General features: G+C 43.2%; 1 protein-coding gene across 2 annotated transcripts; it reads left to right on the top strand.

Annotated features, from left to right (window-relative positions):
- Positions 1-219: 219 nt before the first annotated feature.
- Positions 220-19,482, top strand: LOC141019264 (uncharacterized). Of its 2 annotated transcripts, XM_073494117.1 has the most exons (42): positions 220-384; positions 629-799; positions 2,913-3,069; positions 4,541-4,568; positions 4,799-4,898; positions 5,976-6,008; positions 6,094-6,186; positions 6,267-6,330; positions 6,448-6,546; positions 6,999-7,142; positions 7,309-7,404; positions 7,497-7,615; positions 7,846-7,998; positions 8,094-8,267; positions 8,412-8,585; positions 9,382-9,496; positions 9,592-9,788; positions 9,876-9,997; positions 10,597-10,666; positions 10,802-10,962; positions 11,114-11,222; positions 11,573-11,704; positions 11,785-11,991; positions 12,159-12,296; positions 12,379-12,502; positions 12,711-12,882; positions 13,335-13,547; positions 14,087-14,231; positions 14,504-14,710; positions 14,863-14,967; positions 15,065-15,217; positions 15,362-15,610; positions 15,712-15,924; positions 16,014-16,226; positions 16,445-16,606; positions 16,914-17,042; positions 17,222-17,310; positions 17,481-17,604; positions 17,720-17,928; positions 18,020-18,128; positions 18,207-18,379; positions 19,240-19,482. In XM_073494117.1, the coding sequence occupies exons 1-42, from the start codon at positions 220-222 to the stop codon at positions 19,466-19,468; spliced, it is 6,039 nt and encodes a 2,012-aa protein (XP_073350218.1). In that variant the 3' UTR covers positions 19,469-19,482. The 2 variants fall into 2 exon arrangements, with proteins under 2 accessions (XP_073350218.1, XP_073350217.1); XM_073494116.1 differs by lacking the exon at positions 5,976-6,008 and having other exon boundaries at positions 4,799-4,919.
- The last annotated feature ends 1,375 nt before the right edge of the window (positions 19,483-20,857 follow it).

The raw sequence follows: 20,857 nt of genomic DNA, 5'->3' as shown, positions 1-20,857 counted from the left end.
TTTTAGATTTTAATTTCTGTCGTTTGTAAAAACAGCAGTCCAGAGGTCAAACCGAGGTCAGAGGTCAACTCGACTCCCATTATCCCACCTGAGGCTGACCCAGTCCCCAGTGACGATCCAGACGTCAGCTCGACCGCCTCCGAACTACCAGCGCTCGACTCCGACGGCGACGCTGCTGACCGCACGCCAGACTCAACCACCGACGGTGACACTTCAAACATGGCTGACCCGGCCACTGACGACAACAAGTTCCTCTTCTTGGAAAATGACTTTCGCAACAGCGGGCTGGCGCAGGCCGACTGGGCGGCCAAGAAGATGGTGTGGGTGCCGTCAGAGAGGGAGGGCTTCGAGACGGCCAGCGTGAAGGAGGACAAGGGTGACAAGGTAACGCACACCTTGATGATGTCATCACTGTCAGATGTTGCTGCAGCATCTCTGTTTGAATTTTAATTTGGGGAGTTTTTTTGCTATTCAGCAGCTTTCTTGATCTGGATGTTAAGGTCTCCACAAGATTAAACTATCGTCAGTAAAGCTAACTTAAAGAAATCGCACCGAGCTGCTTGATATCAACACAACATTTATTAAGTTTGAAAGAGAAGTTATGGTAAAATAATCGCTTTGGCTGCAGGTGCTGGTGGAGCTCTCCAACGGTCAGAAGATGACGGTGAACAAAGACGACATCCAGAAGATGAACCCGCCCAAGTTCAGCAAGGTGGAGGACATGGCCGCCCTCACCTTCCTCAACGAAGCCTCCGTCCTCCACAACCTGCGAGAGAGATACTTCTCCAGCCTGATCTATGTGAGGAACACACACACGCACACACACACGCCTGTACTGCTATATATATATATCTGTAGCGTTTTAAAGGCACAAGCTCTAACGCTATTGAAGATCCTTGGGCAGATACTAAAACCCAAATTGCCCCTGATAGCTGATCCATCAGAGAGGTTTTGGATAAACAGCGTTATATTGCCCCTGATGAGTAGATCGGCACCTTGTATGGCAGCGATGGGTGTATGTGGCAGGGGTTGTAAAGCGCTTTAGTCAGTGGCATTAAAAAGTGCTATATAAAAGTCCATTTAGCAAATGAATCCTTAGTTTTTTGGAAGAATCGAGGAAAGAAGAGGAATAAAAAACAAATAATTACAAAAAAAATGATCAAGTAAAGCTAAGTTCTGGAAGAAGTGTCATTTAATTCCCTCTACAGTGTCAGTTTTGACCTTTTTCCAAAACTCTTTCTGCAGTTTGCTATAGAGTTTATAAGCTCAAACAAAATGTTTGTCTTAGGTTTCCTCAGAAATAGTTTGAGGTGTTTTAAAGTGAAAGATTTGAGCAGAAGAAGTTTGCAAGTCAATAGAAAACAGAAGTAACATGATATTATAGACAATAAAACAACAAAATGTAACTTCCTGGACTACCCAGGTTATCAAAGACTGACTTTAGACCCGAGCTGCCGACCCAAAGTGTCAGTATCAGACGACCTGGAGATGAGACTCAACAATCAACTGTGTTTCTCTGAGAAGTTACATTTTGTTGCTTTAAGGAGCCAAAAGTACATTTTATTACGATTCCAAACATAAACCTGCTGTGTATTTGTGTATCAGGGTTGCAGCTGACCATTATTTCATTATCAATTAATCAATTAATTAATCTCTCTTTTGTCCAAACACGAGCCTAAAACCCAAAGACTCTTCATTTGCTGTCATCAGTGACAAAGAAAAGCAGCAGATTTTCACATTTAAGAAGCTGGAAACCAGCAAGTGTTTGACGTTTTTGCTTGAGAAATGAAATGCCTGAAACAAAATCTAATCGACTAATTATTGCAGCGCTGCTTCATATTAGAAAAATTAAGTGTCCTTTATTACACTTTGAACAAAAAACTGGAAAATTAAATATCTGTGCTTAGATTCCAGTTTTAAGACATAATATTTAATTTTAGAAATGACCTATGGATCTTTGTGTTCTCCCTTTTAAAAGTCAGCGCACCAAAGGCTGTGGATAAGTTCAGTGCAAAACAATGAAGAATATTATTTTCAAACATTTAAACATTTCAACCTGAAGAAAACACATCAGCACTTTTACTTGAAAAGAAGCGACTTGATCTGAGGTCAGCAGGCGACAACAGACCTGCTTCTAATTTCTCCTTAGTAAACCCAGAGTTCACACTGACTCCACTTTTTTTGGTCCTTGTTCGAGGTCTTTGTGCAGACACTCTGCCCTCCACACAGACTCAGGATGTACCGGGAGGATCAACAGCTTACGTTTTTATTTTTTCAGTCAGTCTGACAAAGTCTAATAAGGTACGGGATGTAAAATTAAAATCTAAGCTGATGCATTTATTACAGACTGCCATGACTGCAAGTTAAGAGCTGCAGTCCCTCCAGTCCATATATGAGCAGACAGTATCTGAGAGCCAAAAACGTCTCATACACTTAACTCTCAATATAAACCGAAACCCTCTGGAACATTATAGAGTCCCCCAACATGGAGCGGCTTCTGTTTTCCGTTTTGCGCACCTAATTTTGAACCATTAAGAGCATTTCAACCGAAATAAATTGATTCACAACCCACAAAGTTGGTTCCCAGAGAGAGATGAGAAGCTGGAGAGGGACATTTATCTGGCACGTAACAGTCGTCTGTGTCTTTCTTTCATTACTAGTTGGTCCGTGCTTGTTTTTTCGGATAAAAACAAACAAATTGAATAGCAAAACAAAAGCTCACAGGCAATAAATGTGACGCACTGTCTTGCTACTACTGTTTACCTCCATTGTGCAATTATGCAATAAAATACTAAATGCTGTTAGTACTCAAAAACAGCTAAAAAGATCACTGTGAAGTTGCCTAACTGCTCTGATGTCATTATGTAAAGTGATGATGATGATGGTGACGATGATGTTTCCTGTCTCCACAGACGTACTCGGGTCTGTTCTGCGTGGTGGTGAATCCCTACAAGATGCTGCCCATCTACTCCGAAAAGATCATCGAGATGTATAAGGGCAAGAAACGCCACGAGGTGCCGCCACACATCTACTCCATCACAGACAACGCCTACAGGAACATGATGCAAGGTCCGGCTGTGTGTGTGTGTGTGTGTGTGTTTCTGTGGAAGGTGCTGTTGAGGTCTAAAGGGTTATTAATACACCAAGTTTTGAGAAAAAACAAATATTTTTATACATTCTTGCAGTGGAATCTTTACCGTAATACATAAAGCATTCCCAGCTGCTAACTCAGACCTTAAAGGGTCAGTTCACCTAAATTACAGAGGAACATATTTTCTCTTGCCTTTAAGGAAGTGTTGTTCTGTGGACTCGAGACTGTCACCAAAATGATTGCAGATGCAGAGCCAAAGAGCTGGAGCACAAATTAGACAAAGGGTTAACCCTCACTCTCAATGACGCAAGTTGAACCTAATTAGGCGTCAGCTAATTTGAGTTTTATTGTTAACATTTTGGTAATCCTAGGCAGTTGTTAACTTCATGTAATTAAAGGAAAAGTTCTCCCAAAAATAAGAAACCTGATGGAAAGTCAGGTGAAGTTTCACAGCAAAACAGAGTTGCAGCATTCTGCTCCATCAGCACGGGGGGAGGAGGAAGCTTTACTCAGTCACACATAAAGTCACGTCACTCACCTTGCGAGGATGCTAGCAACGTTTTCTCTGGTCTAAAATCGGCAAGTAGCTATTTTACACGAAGTGCAATGCTGCAATTATTGGCTTTTAATTAGTTTCATGTTTTCATTCTTTTTCATTTTTAGATATATTGTTTATATATTTCTATTTCGAACTTGTAGAAACAAAAGAAAACAAACAGTAAAAGAAAAGCTTTAATAAACAAGTCAAGAACAACAAAATGAAAATAGATTAAACAGTGAACCTGTACACCAAAACTCAATAATGACATTCTCAAAAGACGGCACAGAGAAGCCGGAAAACAAGTATTAACTTATACACTCCCGTGAATTATATATTTATCTTGTATCCAATGATTTACAACTACTGCTACTGTTACTACTGTACAGTTCTGGAGAGCGCTGCTGATTTATTGCACAATTAACCTCCAAAGCAAAATATGTGAAAGCCCTGTTGTGTTTCATATAAGGAACAGTGGTAAATTAGCTTTATTCAGTACTTAATGAAACAGCAAACACACACACATGTACAATTATGAAATGAAAGTGATTAGATAACAGTCAGACGGTGGCAGCCCCTGGCTGAAGCCTCAGAGCGTGCCGTCTCGTCTCCGGATGGTCCACCGGTGACCTCAGACCAACTCCATACTTTCCACTCAGCTCAGGAATGGCCATACATGGAGCAGGGAGACAAGATTACAGCGATGGAGTCCTGCATCCACCTGCTATTTTTAGACGATATGAGTGATGGAGGCTAATCTCCCTCTGAACGAGATTTTCGAAGCCATTTTGCTTTCGTGTCCGAGCGGAGTTCATGTTTGGTCGGTTCAGCTTGGCTTCAACTAACGAGTTCAGCTCGGTCGACATCTCACATTATATCCCCTTTTTTAACATCTCGCTCTCTCTCCACAGACCGTGAGGATCAGTCTATTCTCTGCACGTGAGTCAAAACATACAAGACTTAACCTTTTTCCATCACACTGTACCCTGCATGTGAGCAAACACACACACACATGGATTGACCTACATTCACTCCCTGGAGACTTCTTAACCATAAACCAAGTTTTAACCCTCAAACTGAATGATGTGCATTGTGGGGGCTTTACACTTTGTCCCCACAGTGCGAGTGTGTTTACTGATACATGTTCAGATATCTGCTCTGTCACACAGAGGTGAGTCTGGAGCAGGAAAGACGGAAAACACCAAGAAGGTGATTCAGTACCTGGCCGTCGTCGCCTCCTCACACAAAGGAAAGAAGGACGTGAATCCTGTGAGTAGAAACATGTCTCTTGTAAACTGGATCTACATCACAGCCAAATAAATATTATATATGACAATATGACAAAACGAATTGCAACTAGAAGTTAATTATAATATTAATTGTTTTACATTACAATATTGATATTGACACATTTTAGTCAGCTGACACTCATATTTAAAATTAGGCTTTTAAAAAAAAGTACTTTATCTGTACTGGATACTCGTTTCAGTCGAGTACTCGCTCAATCACACTAACGAAACTAACAAATATGGAATAAAAATGTGGTTCAGGGTTAATTTCAACGCACTTGCAACCATTTTACTGGAAGTTCTGGTCAGCTCGATGATAATTTATTTAGTTTATCAATGTTTTTTAATGTTAGCTTAAAGCTGCTCTAGATATTAGGAAACTTAACCACTAAAAGTTTGGTTATCATCATATTAAAGCGTAGAACTTATCCAACTAGGAAAATAATTCATAAAAAATCATAAAAATGAAGAAAACTATTGATTATTATTATGTTTGGACAATGTGTACAGTTTGAAATGTGAAACGTGATGATATCCAATGTTTTAGTTGATCTTTTAGTGTTTAGTTTTATCACAAAATATTAAATTACATTAATTCCACTGTACATGACAGGATTCAGTGGCTGCCGCTGTGGCTAAGGTAAGGACAGATATTATTGTTGCTGCTGGGGCTTCTTACTTTTCTCACAACGCTGACTGAAGATTTTAAGCAGCATCAGTTAAACAGGTGCTATTAATGGAGAGGCTCTATACTTAGAGGAGATCATCATCATCGTGCCAGGTCTTCATATCTTTCCCACAAATCCTCCATAATGTGATTAGAAGTTACAGCCGCTGTTCGCTCAGCTGCTTTTAATCCAACGAAGAGCTATCTGTGGTTTGTTTAGCCAAGATTTATTGACGCTTGACCTCTGGCCCTGCCGCTCTGCTGCATCTCAAGCTGTCATGCGGGAGGCCAATTTTGGGGAAATGCTAAAAGCAGCGTCTTCTCAACGAAGACGGAAAGAGTTGAGGGTTCGTTGACCTTCTAACCAGTTTGTTTTCCTGCTTCTTCTAGCAACAGCAGCAGCAGGCGGGATCTCTGGCCTACGTGAGTATAAAATCTCATACTTCAGGTTTTGTTGAATACACTGAATATATGGAGTAGTGATGTGTGACCTTGTTATGGGCTGTAGGGGGAGCTAGAGAAGCAGCTGCTGCAGGCTAATCCCATCCTGGAGGCATTTGGAAACGCCAAAACCATCAAGAACGACAACTCCTCACGATTTGTACGTTTTTAATCAGTTTAGTAAAACTATTTTGAACTTTTGTCTCAGTGGATTCATGTAGCTGTCTCCTCTTTCTTCAGGGCAAGTTCATCAAGCTCAACTTTGATGTGACCGGATACATTGTCGGAGCGAATATTGACACCTGTATCCTTTTTTTCTAGATGAAATTTGTTCATTAAATTATGAACAAATTAAATGGGAATGAAATATTAACTGAAAACAGATGTGGTTATCTGCTTAACCCTCTCCTGACCCAATCAGACCTCCTGGAGAAGTCCCGCTGTATTCGTCAGGCCAACACAGAGAGAGCCTTTCACATCTTCTATTACATGGTGGCAGGAGCCAAAGACAAGATGAGAGGTGAGCAAGAAGAAAAACATAAACACACCTCTTATCCAAGATTTACTGGGCTCAAAAAGTCTTTACCTCGTTGGCTGTCATCCCCAAGAGTTTTGTATTTGAACATCTAGTGCACAGATCGGGTCTTGAGTGTGTGTAGCCGGGTGTTGGCAGGTGGAAACTTTCAGATTAGCTCAATCAAAAAAGAAACAAATACATGTTGCTAAAAAATTTATAGGTGCAGATATATGTAGTGAAAAACTGGCATGGTTCTGTTTATTCTACAGTGGATGTCTGTGTACATGGACTCAAATATGTTTGTTAGAGAAAAAAACCACACAAACACTACAGAAGAGGATTAGGACCGCTTGGCTGTCATTTCTCCTGATTCCAGTCTTTCTGATGAGCTCGGTTAAACACGTCCTGATATCTCTGTCGAAGATGAAACTGATACTGATGTTGTCTGTGTGTAGAGGAGCTCCTGCTGGAGGATTTCGGCTGCTATCGTTTCCTGATCGCGGGACACGTGGAGATCCCCGGTCAGGAGGATGACATCATGTTTGATGAGACTCTGGAGGCCATGGAGATCATGGGCTTCACTGAGGAAGAGAGAATAGGTACCAACTGCTCCAACTATCTTCATCTTAACAGGCTGCTATGTGTAATTTAACCACTTTCAGTGTTTTAAATTACCATTTAATTACTTGAAAAAGTCTTTCAGACATCTGTAACATCTGAAAATTGTACTTTAATGCACCATCTTGATTGTCTTCGTTGCTGCAGGGATGTTTAAGGTGGTGTCCACTGTGCTCCAGCTGGGCAACATCAAGTTTGAGAAGGAGAGGAACAGCGAGCAGGCGACCATGCCCGACAACACCGGTAACCATTTTAAAACACCAACAGCACCACTGTAAGTTAAAATCTGAACCTCCCTGACGGGTTCTCTGTCTCTTGTCCCCCATCAACTCCAGCTGCCCAGAAGGTGTGTCACCTGCAAGGCATCAATGTCACCGACTTCACCCGCGCCATCCTCACCCCCAGGATCAAAGTGGGCAGGGAGGTGGTGCAGAAGGCGCAGACCAAGCAGCAGGTAACAGCAAACCACAGCTCATGAAGACAGCAAATAAAGGCTCTTGGGGAACATTTCCCTCTGAAGTGTAGTTGAGGAAAGTTAGAAGAATATCAGAAAATAGATACTCATGAAAAGTACAAGTGGGCAGCTCTGTTTCACCTGATTAACCCTTCTGTTGCAGCAACAGAGAGCTATAAAGTCACCCTGAAATGAATCCTAACAAAAACTTTCTCCTGCGCCTCCTCCAGGCTGATTTTGCGGTGGAGGCTCTGGCTAAGGCGATGTACGAGCGGCTGTTTCGTTGGATCCTGGCCAGAGTCAACAAGACGCTGGATAAGAGTAAGAGGCAGTCGTCCTCCTTCCTGGGCATCCTGGACATCGCTGGCTTTGAGATCTTTGAGGTGAACGCTCACTGAAAACAAACATGTAAATACTCAGTTGTATGTTTCTGTTTTCTAATCGCTGACTCGATCGCTGCGACGTTTCTCCGCCTCAGGACAACTCCTTCGAGCAGCTCTGCATCAACTACACAAACGAGCGTCTGCAGCAGCTCTTCAACCACACCATGTTCATCCTGGAGCAGGAGGAGTACAAGAGAGAGGGCATCGAGTGGAACTTCATCGACTTCGGCCTCGACCTGCTGCCCTGCATCGAGCTCATCGAGAGACCGGTGAGGACGGGCTGCACGTTCACTATAAACCTCGCTTTCGCTATGATATTCATGAAACCGACACCTGAACAGTCCCCGTATCCAAAAAATTAAACGAGGAAACCGTAGATAAAAGATATTCTCTTGTTCTTCACTGTCCTGCAGAACAACCCTCCAGGCATCCTGGCCCTGCTGGACGAGGAGTGCTGGTTCCCCAAAGCCACTGATGTTTCCTTCGTGGACAAACTGCTGAACACACACACCGGTCACACCAAGTTCTCCAAACCCAAACAGCACAAAGACAAACTGATGTTCAGTGTTCTGCACTACGCTGGGAAGGTGAGCGTCACTGAAGGCTGCAGGAAGGAGACAATCATCCTAATAATGATAATAATAATGATAATAATAATAACAATAATAATAATAATAATAATAATAATAATAATAATAATAATAATAATAATTATGAACAACTTCTATGGAGGACTGAAACTGACAAAATCCAAAACAAATATTGAAATAAATAAATGATCCAATAAATAAATTATATACCATTAAATGTAAGCATTAAACTATTTGTTAAAAGTGACATACATTGATATTTCTGCTTTGATTTGCTTCTGTATTTATTTACTTCCCCATTTAATGTATTCATTTTTAAATTAATTTTATTTATACTGCATTATTTTCTTTTTGCATTTTGCAATATAATACATAAATTACGACATAAAAAAAGAATTAATAAAATAATAAAACAAAGGGGAAAGTAAATAAATTGGGGCATTAATTAAAAGATAAATAAATACAGAAGCAAATTAAAACAGAAATATTAATTTATGTCACATTTAATAAATTAATTCATTTATTTTAATGCGTTCACTATTTATTGAGCCATTTATTTAGATTTTTGCCGTTTCAATCCTCCATGAACTTCAATGAGCAGCTTTTTTTAGGAAAGTACTTTTTTAAAAATGAAACTACATCTTCAGTTGGAACGTCAGACAAAAAGTCAGAAAGTATTGAGACTTTTAAGAGGATTTGTTGACAATAAAAATCAATATGTCAGCCTTATCGTTCGATCATTTTGTTTTCATGATTGTCATCAACAAACATGGCTTTTTGTTTACGTTTCCAGGTCGACTATAACGCAGCTAATTGGTTGACTAAGAACATGGATCCTCTGAACGACAACGTGACCGCTCTGCTCAACAACTCGTCCAGCAGCTTCATCCAGGACATGTGGAAAGACGGTCAGTCCTCCACGTCGGGACAGTTTCACCACGTGTCTCCCGTCACGATGATCGGACGTGGTATTAATCTCTCCTGTGTTTGTCCTCCGTGTCAGCCGACCGAGTGGTGGGTCTGGATACCATGACCAAGATGTCAGAGAGTTCAGCGCCGGTGGCCTCCACTAAATCTAAGAAGGGGATGTTCCGTACGGTGGGTCAGCTGTACAAAGAGTCTCTGGGCAAACTGATGACGACTCTGCACAACACGCAGCCCAACTTTGTCCGCTGCATCATCCCCAACCACGAGAAGAGGGTGAGTCGTCTGTGTACTTTACATTAAAGTGAAGTGAAGTGAGTAGAGACTGTACTTTAATTTTGTCGGTCTGCTGCTGTGCTGCAGGCTGGGAAGATGGACTCCAACCTGGTGCTGGAGCAGCTCAGGTGTAACGGGGTGCTGGAGGGGATCCGTATCTGCAGGCAGGGATTCCCCAACCGCATCGTGTTCCAGGAGTTCAGGCAGAGGTGAGGAAACAGTCTGAGGACATTTTATTCACTTCTTTAGAGGTTTCAATAACTTTATTCTTAGCTGTGTTTGCACTGATATTAAAAGTATCTGTATTAATGAGACAGATTATGTCATTAAACAGTATGAACCCTGGCACCAAGTAAATAATTCCCCTGCAATGAACATTACCTGTTGTGGATAGAGTTTGCAGTGGATGGATATTACAGAAAGTGAAATAATCAGTGTTTTTTACCATTAATTTTAATGTTGTATTGTAGTTCCTGACTGTGACCACTGGGGGGCAGGGAACACTCATGATTCTCCACCAATCGTCAAGCCAGAAACAAACAAAAAGCAAACTTTCCATTTTAAAACTTTCAAAATAAAACAACCAAAAGCATCAGCTGAATTTACCATCAGATTATTTTGAGTGTGGCTTCATCCAGATCACAACAAACTTAATTCAAAATGTAGTTTAATTGTGACATAAAAGCATCAGATCATTCGTGTCTGGGACGCCTCTTTGTAATGACACCAACACTCGTTTTAAAGAGCCAAGTGTAGATTTGTGTTCCTGATCGTTTGATGTTTCGTTAAATGTTTTTCTTGTTTACAGATATGAGATTCTGGCTGCCAACGCCATCCCAAAGGGCTTCATGGACGGGAAGCAGGCCTGCTGTCTGATGGTGAGCCAAAACTTTAATGAACGTGTCAGTCAAAAATGAAGTTACTGTGATAAAATTATATAAAAATGGAGTTCAAGGAGCAGACGTTTCTGTTTCACTCCTCTTCTGTCCTTCTTGTCTCCTCCTGTCCTCCAGGTAAAGCACCTGGATCTGGATACGAACCTGTATCGTATCGGTCAGAGTAAGATGTTCTTCAGGACAGGAGTTTTGGCTCAGCTGGAGGAGGAGCGAGATCTCAAACTGACCGTCGTCATCATCGCTTTCCAGGGACAAGCAAGAGGCTTCCTGGCCCGCAAGTAAGAGAGACAGACTGGACGCTGATATTTGAACAAAGTGTTTCCTAATATTTTTTACAGCCTTTTGTGGTCCCAACGCACAAAATTAACATCTGCACACACACAGATATACACAGGCCTGCATCTTATCTCGCTTTGTGTGCGTTTTCAGGGCTTTCAGTAAACGTCAGCAGCAACTGACCGCCATGAAGGTCATCCAGAGGAACTGCGCCTGTTACCTCAAACTCAAGAACTGGCAGTGGTGGAGGCTCTTCACCAAGGTTACACACACAATATTTAACTTTTCTTAATGTAATACCAATTAATTATGATTTACAAAATGATAATACTGTAATAAACAAGCTGACAGATACAACTCTAGTTAAAAAAGAGACGTGCACGAGTTTTCTGTCTGTCTGACACATTACACACTTTAATTTATCACAGTATCCTTTATATTATACAATAAATATTTGTTAACCATTTTAGGTCGTACGTTAGCATGTTAGTGTAACTTTAGCATGCTAAAATAAGCTGTGATTTGGCTGAATGCTAAACTTAGCACGCTAATCATTTACACAACGAAAGAGAATCCATGTCTGAGTTGAGGATGTGTCTGGTCGTGGTTCAGGTGAAGCCGCTGCTGCAGGTCACCAGACAGGAAGAAGAGATGGGTCAGAAAGAGGAGGAACTAAAGGCAGCGAAAGAGGTGGCAGCGAAGTCCGAGGCCGAGCTGAAGGACATCTCCCAGAAACACACACAGGTGATGCATAAATTCGTGTTTTAATCTTGTTTTTTTACATTTTAACATTTCTTAAAAATGACATAAGTCTGTGTTTGTAGCTGCTGGAGGAGCGAGCCCAGCTGGAGTCGAAGCTTCAGGCGGAGACGGAGCTGTATGCCGAGTCGGAGGAGATGAGGGTGCGACTGGAGGCCAAGAAGCAGGAGCTGGAGGAGGTGCTGCATGAGATGGAGGCCCGGCTGGAGGAGGAGGAGGAGCGCAGCCTTTCTCTGCAGCAGGAGAGGAAGGACATGGAGCAGCAGCTGCAGGTGGAAACATTATTATTGTTACTATTATTAGTAGTAGTTGTAGTTACTTTGTTTGTTAGAGGATTCTCTTCTACCTGAGATATAAGTAGTATAAGACTTTTTTTTTTTTTTTAAGCTCTCCTTTATTTTCAACCTATAGTTTGACCACACATGATGTTTGTCTGCAGCTCATGGAGGCCCACATAGCCGAGGAGGAAGACGCTCGTCAGAAGCTGCAGCTGGAGAAAGTGGCCGTGGAGGGAAAAGTCAAGAAACTGGAGGAGGACGTTCTGCTCATGGAGGACCAGAATATCAAGCTGCAGAAGGTAGAAAGACACAGTTTTGTGTTGTGGTCGTTCTTTAATACACAACACACACATTTTTTCTAACGTGTTGTGTTGTTTGCAGGAGCGAAAGCTGCTGGAGGAGAGGTTGGCTGATATGAGCTCCAACCTGGCAGAGGAGGAGGAGAAGTCCAAGAATCTCACCAAACTGAAGGCCAAACATGAGTCCATGATCTCTGACCTCGAGGGTCAGTCAGCACCACCAAGTCTTTGAAATTCACAAGAACAAATCAAGTCTATTAACTGTTTGACCACCTTTTGTAAATAACGAAAAGTCCAGCTTTACCTGTAATTTTGAATTAATGAACATTTTAATTCAAGCGATGAAATTTATAAAACACCTGTAAAAATTAAAAATGAGCTTTTATGAAGAGGCTGTTCACTGTGTGTCTGCAGTGCGTATGAAGAAGGAGGAGAAGGGTCGTCAGGATGTGGAGAAGGCTAAGAGGAAGGTGGAGGCGGAGCTGGCCGACCTCCAGGAGCAGTACGCTGACCTGCAGGCCCAACTAGACGAGCTCCGAGCCCAGCTAGCCGCCAAGGAAGAGGAGCTCCAGGCCACACAGGCTCGGTAAGATGAACCTAACGTAAGAAGATTATGTTCATGACATCTGACAGTTTTAGTGATTCTTAGAGCCTCAGCAGCAGTAGAGTTAAAAATGCTTTTCCAGAGGGTGGCACTCACGAATCTCACAGTGTTGCAGCATAAAAGGAATAAAGGAATAAAATTCTGGTGGAAAAATAAAATGATCAGAAAATACACTTTTAATTCTAATACTTTCAAACCGTAGACAAACTTGCTGAAACTCAACAGAGCAAAAAAAAGATTTAGGAGAAAAAATACCGAGCACATTTCCTGAGTATAGTCGTAGCTAACCCTGCTTATGTCCTCACAGCTAATGACACAAAATAATAAAGTTCTCCTCAATATCACAGCTGCGACTGAATAAAGAATTAATCTTCTGAAATCAAAAGACAGATGTAAAGATAGAAACTATATACGTTTATTTTCCGTGTCCACAGCTTGGAGGACGAGAGCAATCAGCGAGGGATGGCTATGAAGCGGGTTCGGGAGCTGGAGGCTCTCCTTCAAGAGATGCAGGAGGACTTGGAGGCAGAGAGGGCGGCGAGGGGGAAGGTGGAGGCGGCTCGCCGGGATCTCGGAGACGAGCTGAATGCTCTACGCACCGAGCTGGAGGACAGCCTGGATACCACCGCCGCCCAGCAAGAGCTACGGTCTGTATGATCGATTGGATCCTACATATACGACCTCTGATTGATCCACATGTTATAATTAGTGTTTGACCAACTGTGCAAGCTGTGTCTTACAAAAACAAGCTTTTTCTTTGGCTCAAAAGAAATGAAGCGTGTCTAAAACTTCTACAAAATTTCTTACAAAGAAGCAAAAAAATTTTGTTGTAGCAAAGTCTAGGTTTAATTCTTAAGTGCGGACAGTAAAAGAAGTTAAAGAAAGAAGATATTTGTACAGATGTAGTGAGTCGATGTCTGCACTTTAAAAGGTGGTGACAGGTGGAGAGTCAGATATTTTTTTGTGTTTGCATATGTAAACTTTAATTTTTTCTTCATTTAGAACAAATCTGAAAGAATTTAGTCTAAAAGTCGACTGTGTAAAACGTGCAAAGTTCTTCCTGAGATGGTGTAAAGTAAACAACAGTGTCATCTGCATAAAAGACTTTGGACTTTGTAAGCCGAACTTCGAGGCTGTGTTGCTGTTGGATGTGTTGTGGTGAGTTTCGTGCACATGTGACCTGCAGGGCGAAGCGTGAGCAGGAGGTGACCCTGCTTAAGAAAACCATGGAGGACGAGGGGCGGAGCCACGAGGCTCAAGTCCAGGACCTGAGACAGAAACACAGCCAGGCCGTGGAGGAGCTCAGTGAGCAGCTGGAGCAGGCCAAGAGGGTAGAGTTCATCCAAACTGCATCACATCAGAACTATTAATATTCTAGATTCAGAATTTAGTTTGTGGTGCTCACATCAATTAAAATAATATTTAAAAAATGTATTATTAGCATCTTTTTTTCTCGAGAAACACTGTCCCTGTTACTGTGAACAATCCTTGGGTATTAAAGCGTTTTTACCTGCTATGCTGTGATGAGTTCACTTGTACGTCATTTTAAAACCACTCAGAGACCGACTATGTCGCTCACTCAGCACCTCGTCTCTTTATCCAGGTGAGAGCCGGTCTGGAGAAAGCCAAGCAGTCTCTGGAGAAAGAAACAGCAGATCTGAGCGCTGACCTGCGATCCCTCGCCAGCGCCAAGCAGGACGTGGAGCACAAGAAGAAGAAGGTGGAGGGTCAGCTGAACGACCTGCACTCACGCTTCAACGAGAGTGAGCGGCAGAGGACTGAGCTGGGCGAGCGAGTCTCTAAGATGACGGTGAGTCATGACGCTTCGTCAGATTCAAATTGTGCTCCAGATAAATCTGAGGAAATCTGAGGAACCATCTATATTGTGAGAAGAGAGAGTAATGGATAAGACTATTTGGGAGTTCAACACCTTTCTTCCATCTCTCTCCTCGTCTCTGCCAGGTGGAGCTGGACAGTGTGACGAGTGTGTTGAATGATGCGGAGGGAAAGAACATCAAGCTGAGTAAAGACGTCTCCGCTCTGACCTCACAGCTTCAGGATGCTCAGGTGAGCGACACCACCAAGACACACCTGATTATATAGTTCGAGTCATGTGAATAACGACCAACACCTTTCTCCTCACCTCCTCGTCTTTCTCCTCCAGGAGCTGCTGTCAGAGGAGACCCGTCAGAAGTTGAATCTGTCTGGACGTCTGCGTCAGATGGAGGATGACAGGAACAGCCTGATGGAGCAGCTGGAGGAGGAAACTGAGGCAAAACGTGGCGTGGAGAGGCAGGTCTCCAGCCTCAACATGCAGGTCAGTCACTTAGAGGAGGTCACGTGAGAGAGACAAATCTGTGGTGTTAGAAAACCTTAAAGTAGTAGTAGTTAATTGAGACCTTTTCAAGCACTCTTTAAGAACATGACAAACTCCTCTAAACCCTGTTTCACCCTTCGTCAGCTGTCCGACTACAAGAAGAAGCTGGACGAGATGTCGGGGACGGTGGAGATGCTGGAGGAGAGTAAGAAGCGCCTGCAGCGCGACCTGGATGCAGCCAACAGCGAGTACGAGGAGAAGGCCTCCGCCTACGACAAGCTGGACAAGAGCCGCACCCGTATGCAGCAGGAGCTGGAGGACATCCTCATGGACCTGGACAGCCAGCGGCAGCTCGTCTCCAACCTGGAGAAGAAGCAGAAGAAGTTTGATCAGGTCTGACCGCAAATTTGGAAGACTGCTGAAGTGCAGTGAAAATTTCAATGTACTGATTTTTGACATTTTACATCCATGTTCTTTGTCCTCGTGCTGATCAGATGCTGGCGGAGGAGCGTGCAGTGTCCAGTAAGATTGCAGACGAGCGTGATCGAGCAGAGGCAGATGTGAGGGAGAAGGAGACGCGGGTGTTATCTCTCGCCAGAGCGCTGGATGACAGCCAGAACGCTCTGGAGGAGGCGGAGAAGAACATGAAGAGCCTCCGAGCTGAGATGGAGGACCTCATCAGCTCCAAGGATGACGTGGGAAAGAATGTAAGAGGAAACATCTGAACGTCAACGAATCCTTTTATTACAGAGGTCGACTTAATTTCTGACCTCGTCTTCATTTTGTCCTCCGTCAGGTCCATGACCTGGAGAAGGCCAAGCGTGGGCTGGAGGGCATCGTGGACGAGATGCGAACACAGATGGAGGAGCTGGAGGACGAGCTGCAGGTCGCTGAGGATGCCAAGCTGCGTCTGGAGGTCAACAGTCAGGCGCTGAGAGCTCAGCATGAGAGGGAGCTGCACGCCCGCGATGAGATGGGCGAGGAGAAGAGGAAGCAGCTCCTCAAACAGGTGGAGTTCAACCTACTACTCCTGTTTATGTAAGACCTGATGGTGCTACAGGAGGTGGAGTCTTTCTAATGGTCTCCTTTCACAAAATAAACAGCCCAGTTTATTTTTAAAAAAAAATCCCCACCCTCATTATGTTTTAAGATGAAATCCAACTAAAGAGAAAAGAAGGTGTGTGTTTACGAAATGACGAACCTCCCTCCCCGCTGTGTCTCCGGCAGGTGCGTGAGCTGGAGGCGGAGCTTGAGGAGGAGAGGAAGCAGCGAGGTCAAGCGTCAGGCAGCAAGAAGAAGCTGGAGGGCGAGCTGAAGGACATGGAGGACCACCTGGAGGCCACCAGCAGGGGGCGCGACGAAGCAATCAAGCAGCTGCGCAAGATCCAGGTCGGCACATTAAAGCAATTATTTACAACAATCAATATCTTTCAATTGATCAGAAATAATACGAGAAACTGAAGCTGGTTTTTAAAACATGATGAAGCTTCCTCTAATTTTTAATTCTTGGTCAAGTGGTTACGTCTGTTACAGTACTTGGTCTTATAATCACAACAAGGTACATGACCTCATCGCCTCAGCAGCTGTGTTTATAAAAGAAGAAACACAATGTGATGCCTCTTTCTCACAAGTTCCTGGTAGCTGCTTTAAAGACCAGTTGTGAACCGCTGTATGACCTCCTCGGCTCTCCTCACAGGGCCAGATGAAGGAGCTCCAGAGGGAGCTGGAGGACTCGCGTGCAGCCCAGAAGGAGGTCCTGGCTTCAGCCCGGGAGTCCGAGCGCAGATCCAAGGTCATGGAGGCCGACGTCGTCCAGCTGCACGAGGTGAGGCCAGTCGTCACCTATCAAACATTTAGTTTTGAAAATTTCTTTTTATTTCCTCATTACTTCCTACGAGGATTTCTTTCAGCTACTAAAAGTTCATTTGTCTTTCTTTCCTTCTTTAATTTGCCATCATCTTCCTCCTGTCCGTCTGTCCTTCTTCTGTCTGTCTGTCTGTCCAGATGTTGGCAGCAGCTGAGAGAGCTCGCAAGCAGGCGGAGACAGAAAGAGACGAGCTGGCAGAAGAACTGGCCAGTAACTCCTCCGGAAAGTGAGTGTCTTATTTTAATTAACATTTACATTATTAATACAGGTGAAGTTGTGTGATGCTAACAGGAAGTACAAATCAGTCAGAAATACATATTCTTGTGAGTGGAAACGCCTATAAAAAAGGACTTCTCTTCCCTCATCTCGTCTCTCTACCCTCCTCCCTCCGTCCAGATCGATGCTGTCTGATGAGAAGCGCCGTATGGACACGAAGATCAGCCAGCTGGAGGAGGAGCTGGAGGAAGAGCAGGCCAACGTGGAGAGTCTCAACGACCGGCTGAGGAAGAGCCAGCAGCTGGTAGGTCCAGGGTGGACATGAGGGGGCCTGAAGTGGACCAGAGAGAGGGGACTAACCTGATGTTTCCACAGCAAATGTTCCTTTCTCTTAATGTTCCTTTCATGCGGTTGTGTAGGTGGACCAGCTGGGTGCAGAGCTGGCAGCAGAGAGATCTTCCTCTCAGACCAGGGAGGGATCCAGGCAGCAGCTGGAGAGACAGAACCGAGAGCTGAAGGCCAAACTGCAGGAGATCGAGGGACAGGGCCGCTCCAAGCTCAAATCCTCCATCGCCGCCCTTGAGGCCAAACTGAGAGAGGTGGAAGAGCAGCTGGAGATCGAGAGCAGGTACAACGAAGAGAAATAGTGAAATAATCTGAGCTGAAACACAGTAAAAAGACTCACAAGGATTAAATGTTTGGACCATTCTGTCGTGTAGAGAGCGTCAGGCCAACGCCAAGAATCTGCGTCAGAAAGAGAAGAAACTGAAGGATTTAACCATCCAGGTGGAGGATGAGAGGAAGCAGGCGCAGCAGTACAAAGACCAGGTAACAGCAAAGCCAACAAAGACATCACTTTACTGTCATTTATCGTGCCTTCAGTAAACATGTCTCTGCTCCGTGCAGGCGGAGAAGGGCAACGTGCGGGTGAAGCAGCTGAAGCATCAGCTGGAGGAGGCGGAGGAGGAGGCCCAGCGTGTCGCAGCTGCTCGCAGGAAACTGCAGAGGGAGCTGGAGGAGTCGAGCGAGGCCAACGACACTCTGAACAGAGAGGTGTCTTCACTCCGCAGCAAGCTGAGGTACTGACGGGCCGGCTGGGACACGAGTGTGGAAGATGGAGCATGAAAAACAAGTCACAACAAATCACTGATCAATTAGGAAATCTGCATGACTGGTTTTTATTTTACTATCCGATCAGTCATGTAGACATGTGACATGTAGAGCAGCAGGAAGACATTCAGGAAAATACAGATAAATAAAATATAATGAAAGGAAAAGTGTTTTCTACAAGAAAATCTATAATAATGAAGTTCAGCTTGAGCTCCTGTTCAGGCAGAAACAACATTTATCAAAAAGGTTTATGTTTAAAATATAAAGACTGCTAACTTTGGGTTTTTAAGAGTTGTTATCGAGTAATCTAGATTTTGTCTTTAATTTCCATATACTGCTTACTGATTGAATGCTGCGATTCAAAAGTAAACAGCAATATAATGAACTTAAATCTCCATCAGACAGTCATCGTCTCCTCCCTCCATGCTGATGGAGAGTCAGTTCCACCTGCAGTCGTAAACTTCTGCAACGATACAAACGACGTTCATCTTGAATTCTTTGTGATGAACCCTTTGTAGTGTCTGTGAAGGCCTGAGATCATTTGTGATTTTTACATTTCCTCTTCCTCCTTCCATGTCCTGTTTCACACCTGTCCTCAGACACTACTGATCTGTCCTCAAAGCTTCCTGGGAATATTCTCCTCTTCCTCAGCGGGCTTTTTACTTCCTCATCCCTCCGGTTTACACCTGCTGCAGATTTCAGGGGCTTCAACTTTAAACAAAATCTAGCTTTGCAACAGCTGCTCTCTGTTCTTCCTCTGTCCTTCATCTCCTTCTCACCCTCCTCTTCCTCCTGTGTCTCTTCCTCCTGATGTGTCGGGCGTTCCCAGGCGTGGCGGCGGCGGCGGCAGCGAGGCGGTGTTTGGCAGCCCCAGTCCCCGGAGCAGTAGCGGCGGCAGCAGCATGAGGAGCTTGGGGCTGGGAGGGAGCATCAGCCGGAGGAGCGCCATCAAGGAGAACTCGGTGGAGCTGCAGGAGGAGGAGCCTCGTTCTCCGTCTCCTCGAGGCTACTCTCCTCCTCTGGAGCCCCGCGGGGAGGTCTACACCCCCGACGAGTAGAGACACGACTGTGATTAAAGTGGGCAGAACCTGTTAGGCTTTTAATTTGAAAGATTTCTTTAATGATATCCTAGAAACTGATTTATTGTCAAATTATAATATTAATTACACAACATAATTACACAAACGACGCTCCCAGAAGAAATATCAGCAGCTTCAATCCAGTTTTCTTAAAAACAGAAACATCAGTTAAACCGATCGAACCAAACGTCTCTGTTCCTTTCCTCGCTCTGTAGCTCCATTAAGTCGTACTGCTCGCCTTCGTTTGCGTCTCCCCCTCTCAAAACATATACAATTTAATTAAATAACATAAAACAAATCACAGCTCAGGAGGCCGTCTTGTTGTCGAGGTCAAATTTAGCAACTCTGATCGATTAAACTTTGTAGTTTAGTATAAACGTGAGAAATCTGACAAATGATCACTTCCAGAAAGATGGATAGTGAAAATATGGAGGGACATGGCGCCGTATTTCAAAGTAAAACAACATTTGATAACGCGTTAGCTGAGGTTAGCATTCATCCACTTTTTAATTACTTGTCTCGGGACGCTCTGCTGTCTAGTCCACCATTTTATTTCTTATTTTAAATCTTCTATCGAGAGAAGCTGTTGACGAGTCCTACTGACGTCAACTAGACTCCAAATTATTCACCTTTATTTAGTGGGCATGCGTTTCATTATTTAAGAAAATAATTATTATGCAATGAGCACAAAGGAGGTTTGAACGCAACAGATTTTAACTCCTATAATAAAGTTTACACAATAAAATAAATACAAAGTAAAACGCAGCATCAGGATTCATCTGAAATCTTTCAAGAGGTTTTGTGAAAGAAAAAGTAGCCATTACTTTCTACGTTTGTGGATTAATATAACATATAATTTATGTGAACTTAATATATTTAGATTTATTTATATTCCGGGTAGTTTAAATTATTCTGATATATAACGTCAGTTTGTGCCGTCACATTCGAGTCAGAGAGTTTTTCCAAAAAATAGTTACAGTCATCTTTTAAAAGACAAAGAAGTTCGTTAAACAAAACCTGAAGCTTTTCTTACGCTATTTCCAGAATATTTTAACTATTTGCATTAAAAATATATATTTTATTAAATGATTTATGACATTATTTTTCAAGTTGCGACATTTTCTAACCAGGTTGCTGTGAATGTTGTCTGTCCTCTTTTCTTTAACTAAAAGAAAAAGCAAAATACTAAATGAAAATAAATGTAAAATACTGAGAAGACAGACAAATATATAATCAATATATTACAATTAATGAACGCTTGAAAAATTGATTGAAAACCTTTTTTTAAATCACGTAGCAGATTAATTTTTCATCCAAATTGTTAAATAAAAAAAGACTTTTAAGGATTCTGGAAATTTTTTCAGACGT

Source organism: Pagrus major, chromosome 23, assembly GCF_040436345.1.
Source record: "Pagrus major chromosome 23, Pma_NU_1.0".
Classification (NCBI taxonomy): Eukaryota; Metazoa; Chordata; class Actinopteri; order Spariformes; family Sparidae; genus Pagrus; species Pagrus major.
The sequence above is the reverse complement of the archived record's forward strand: the minus strand, read 5'-3'. Positions and strand labels throughout refer to the sequence as shown.

What these genes read in the sequence shown, in the direction of transcription:
- LOC141019264 (XM_073494117.1), top strand. Translation starts at nt 220, where the DNA reads ATGGCTGACCCGGCCACTGACGACAACAAGTTCCTCTTCTTGGAAAAT. An exon ending in TCTCCCAGAAACACACACAG is followed by an intron (nt 11,705 to 11,784) that starts GTGATGCATAAA and finishes CTGTGTTTGTAG; the next exon opens with CTGCTGGAGGAGCGAGCCCA. An exon ending in AGCAGAAGAAGTTTGATCAG is followed by an intron (nt 15,611 to 15,711) that starts GTCTGACCGCAA and finishes CGTGCTGATCAG; the next exon opens with ATGCTGGCGGAGGAGCGTGC.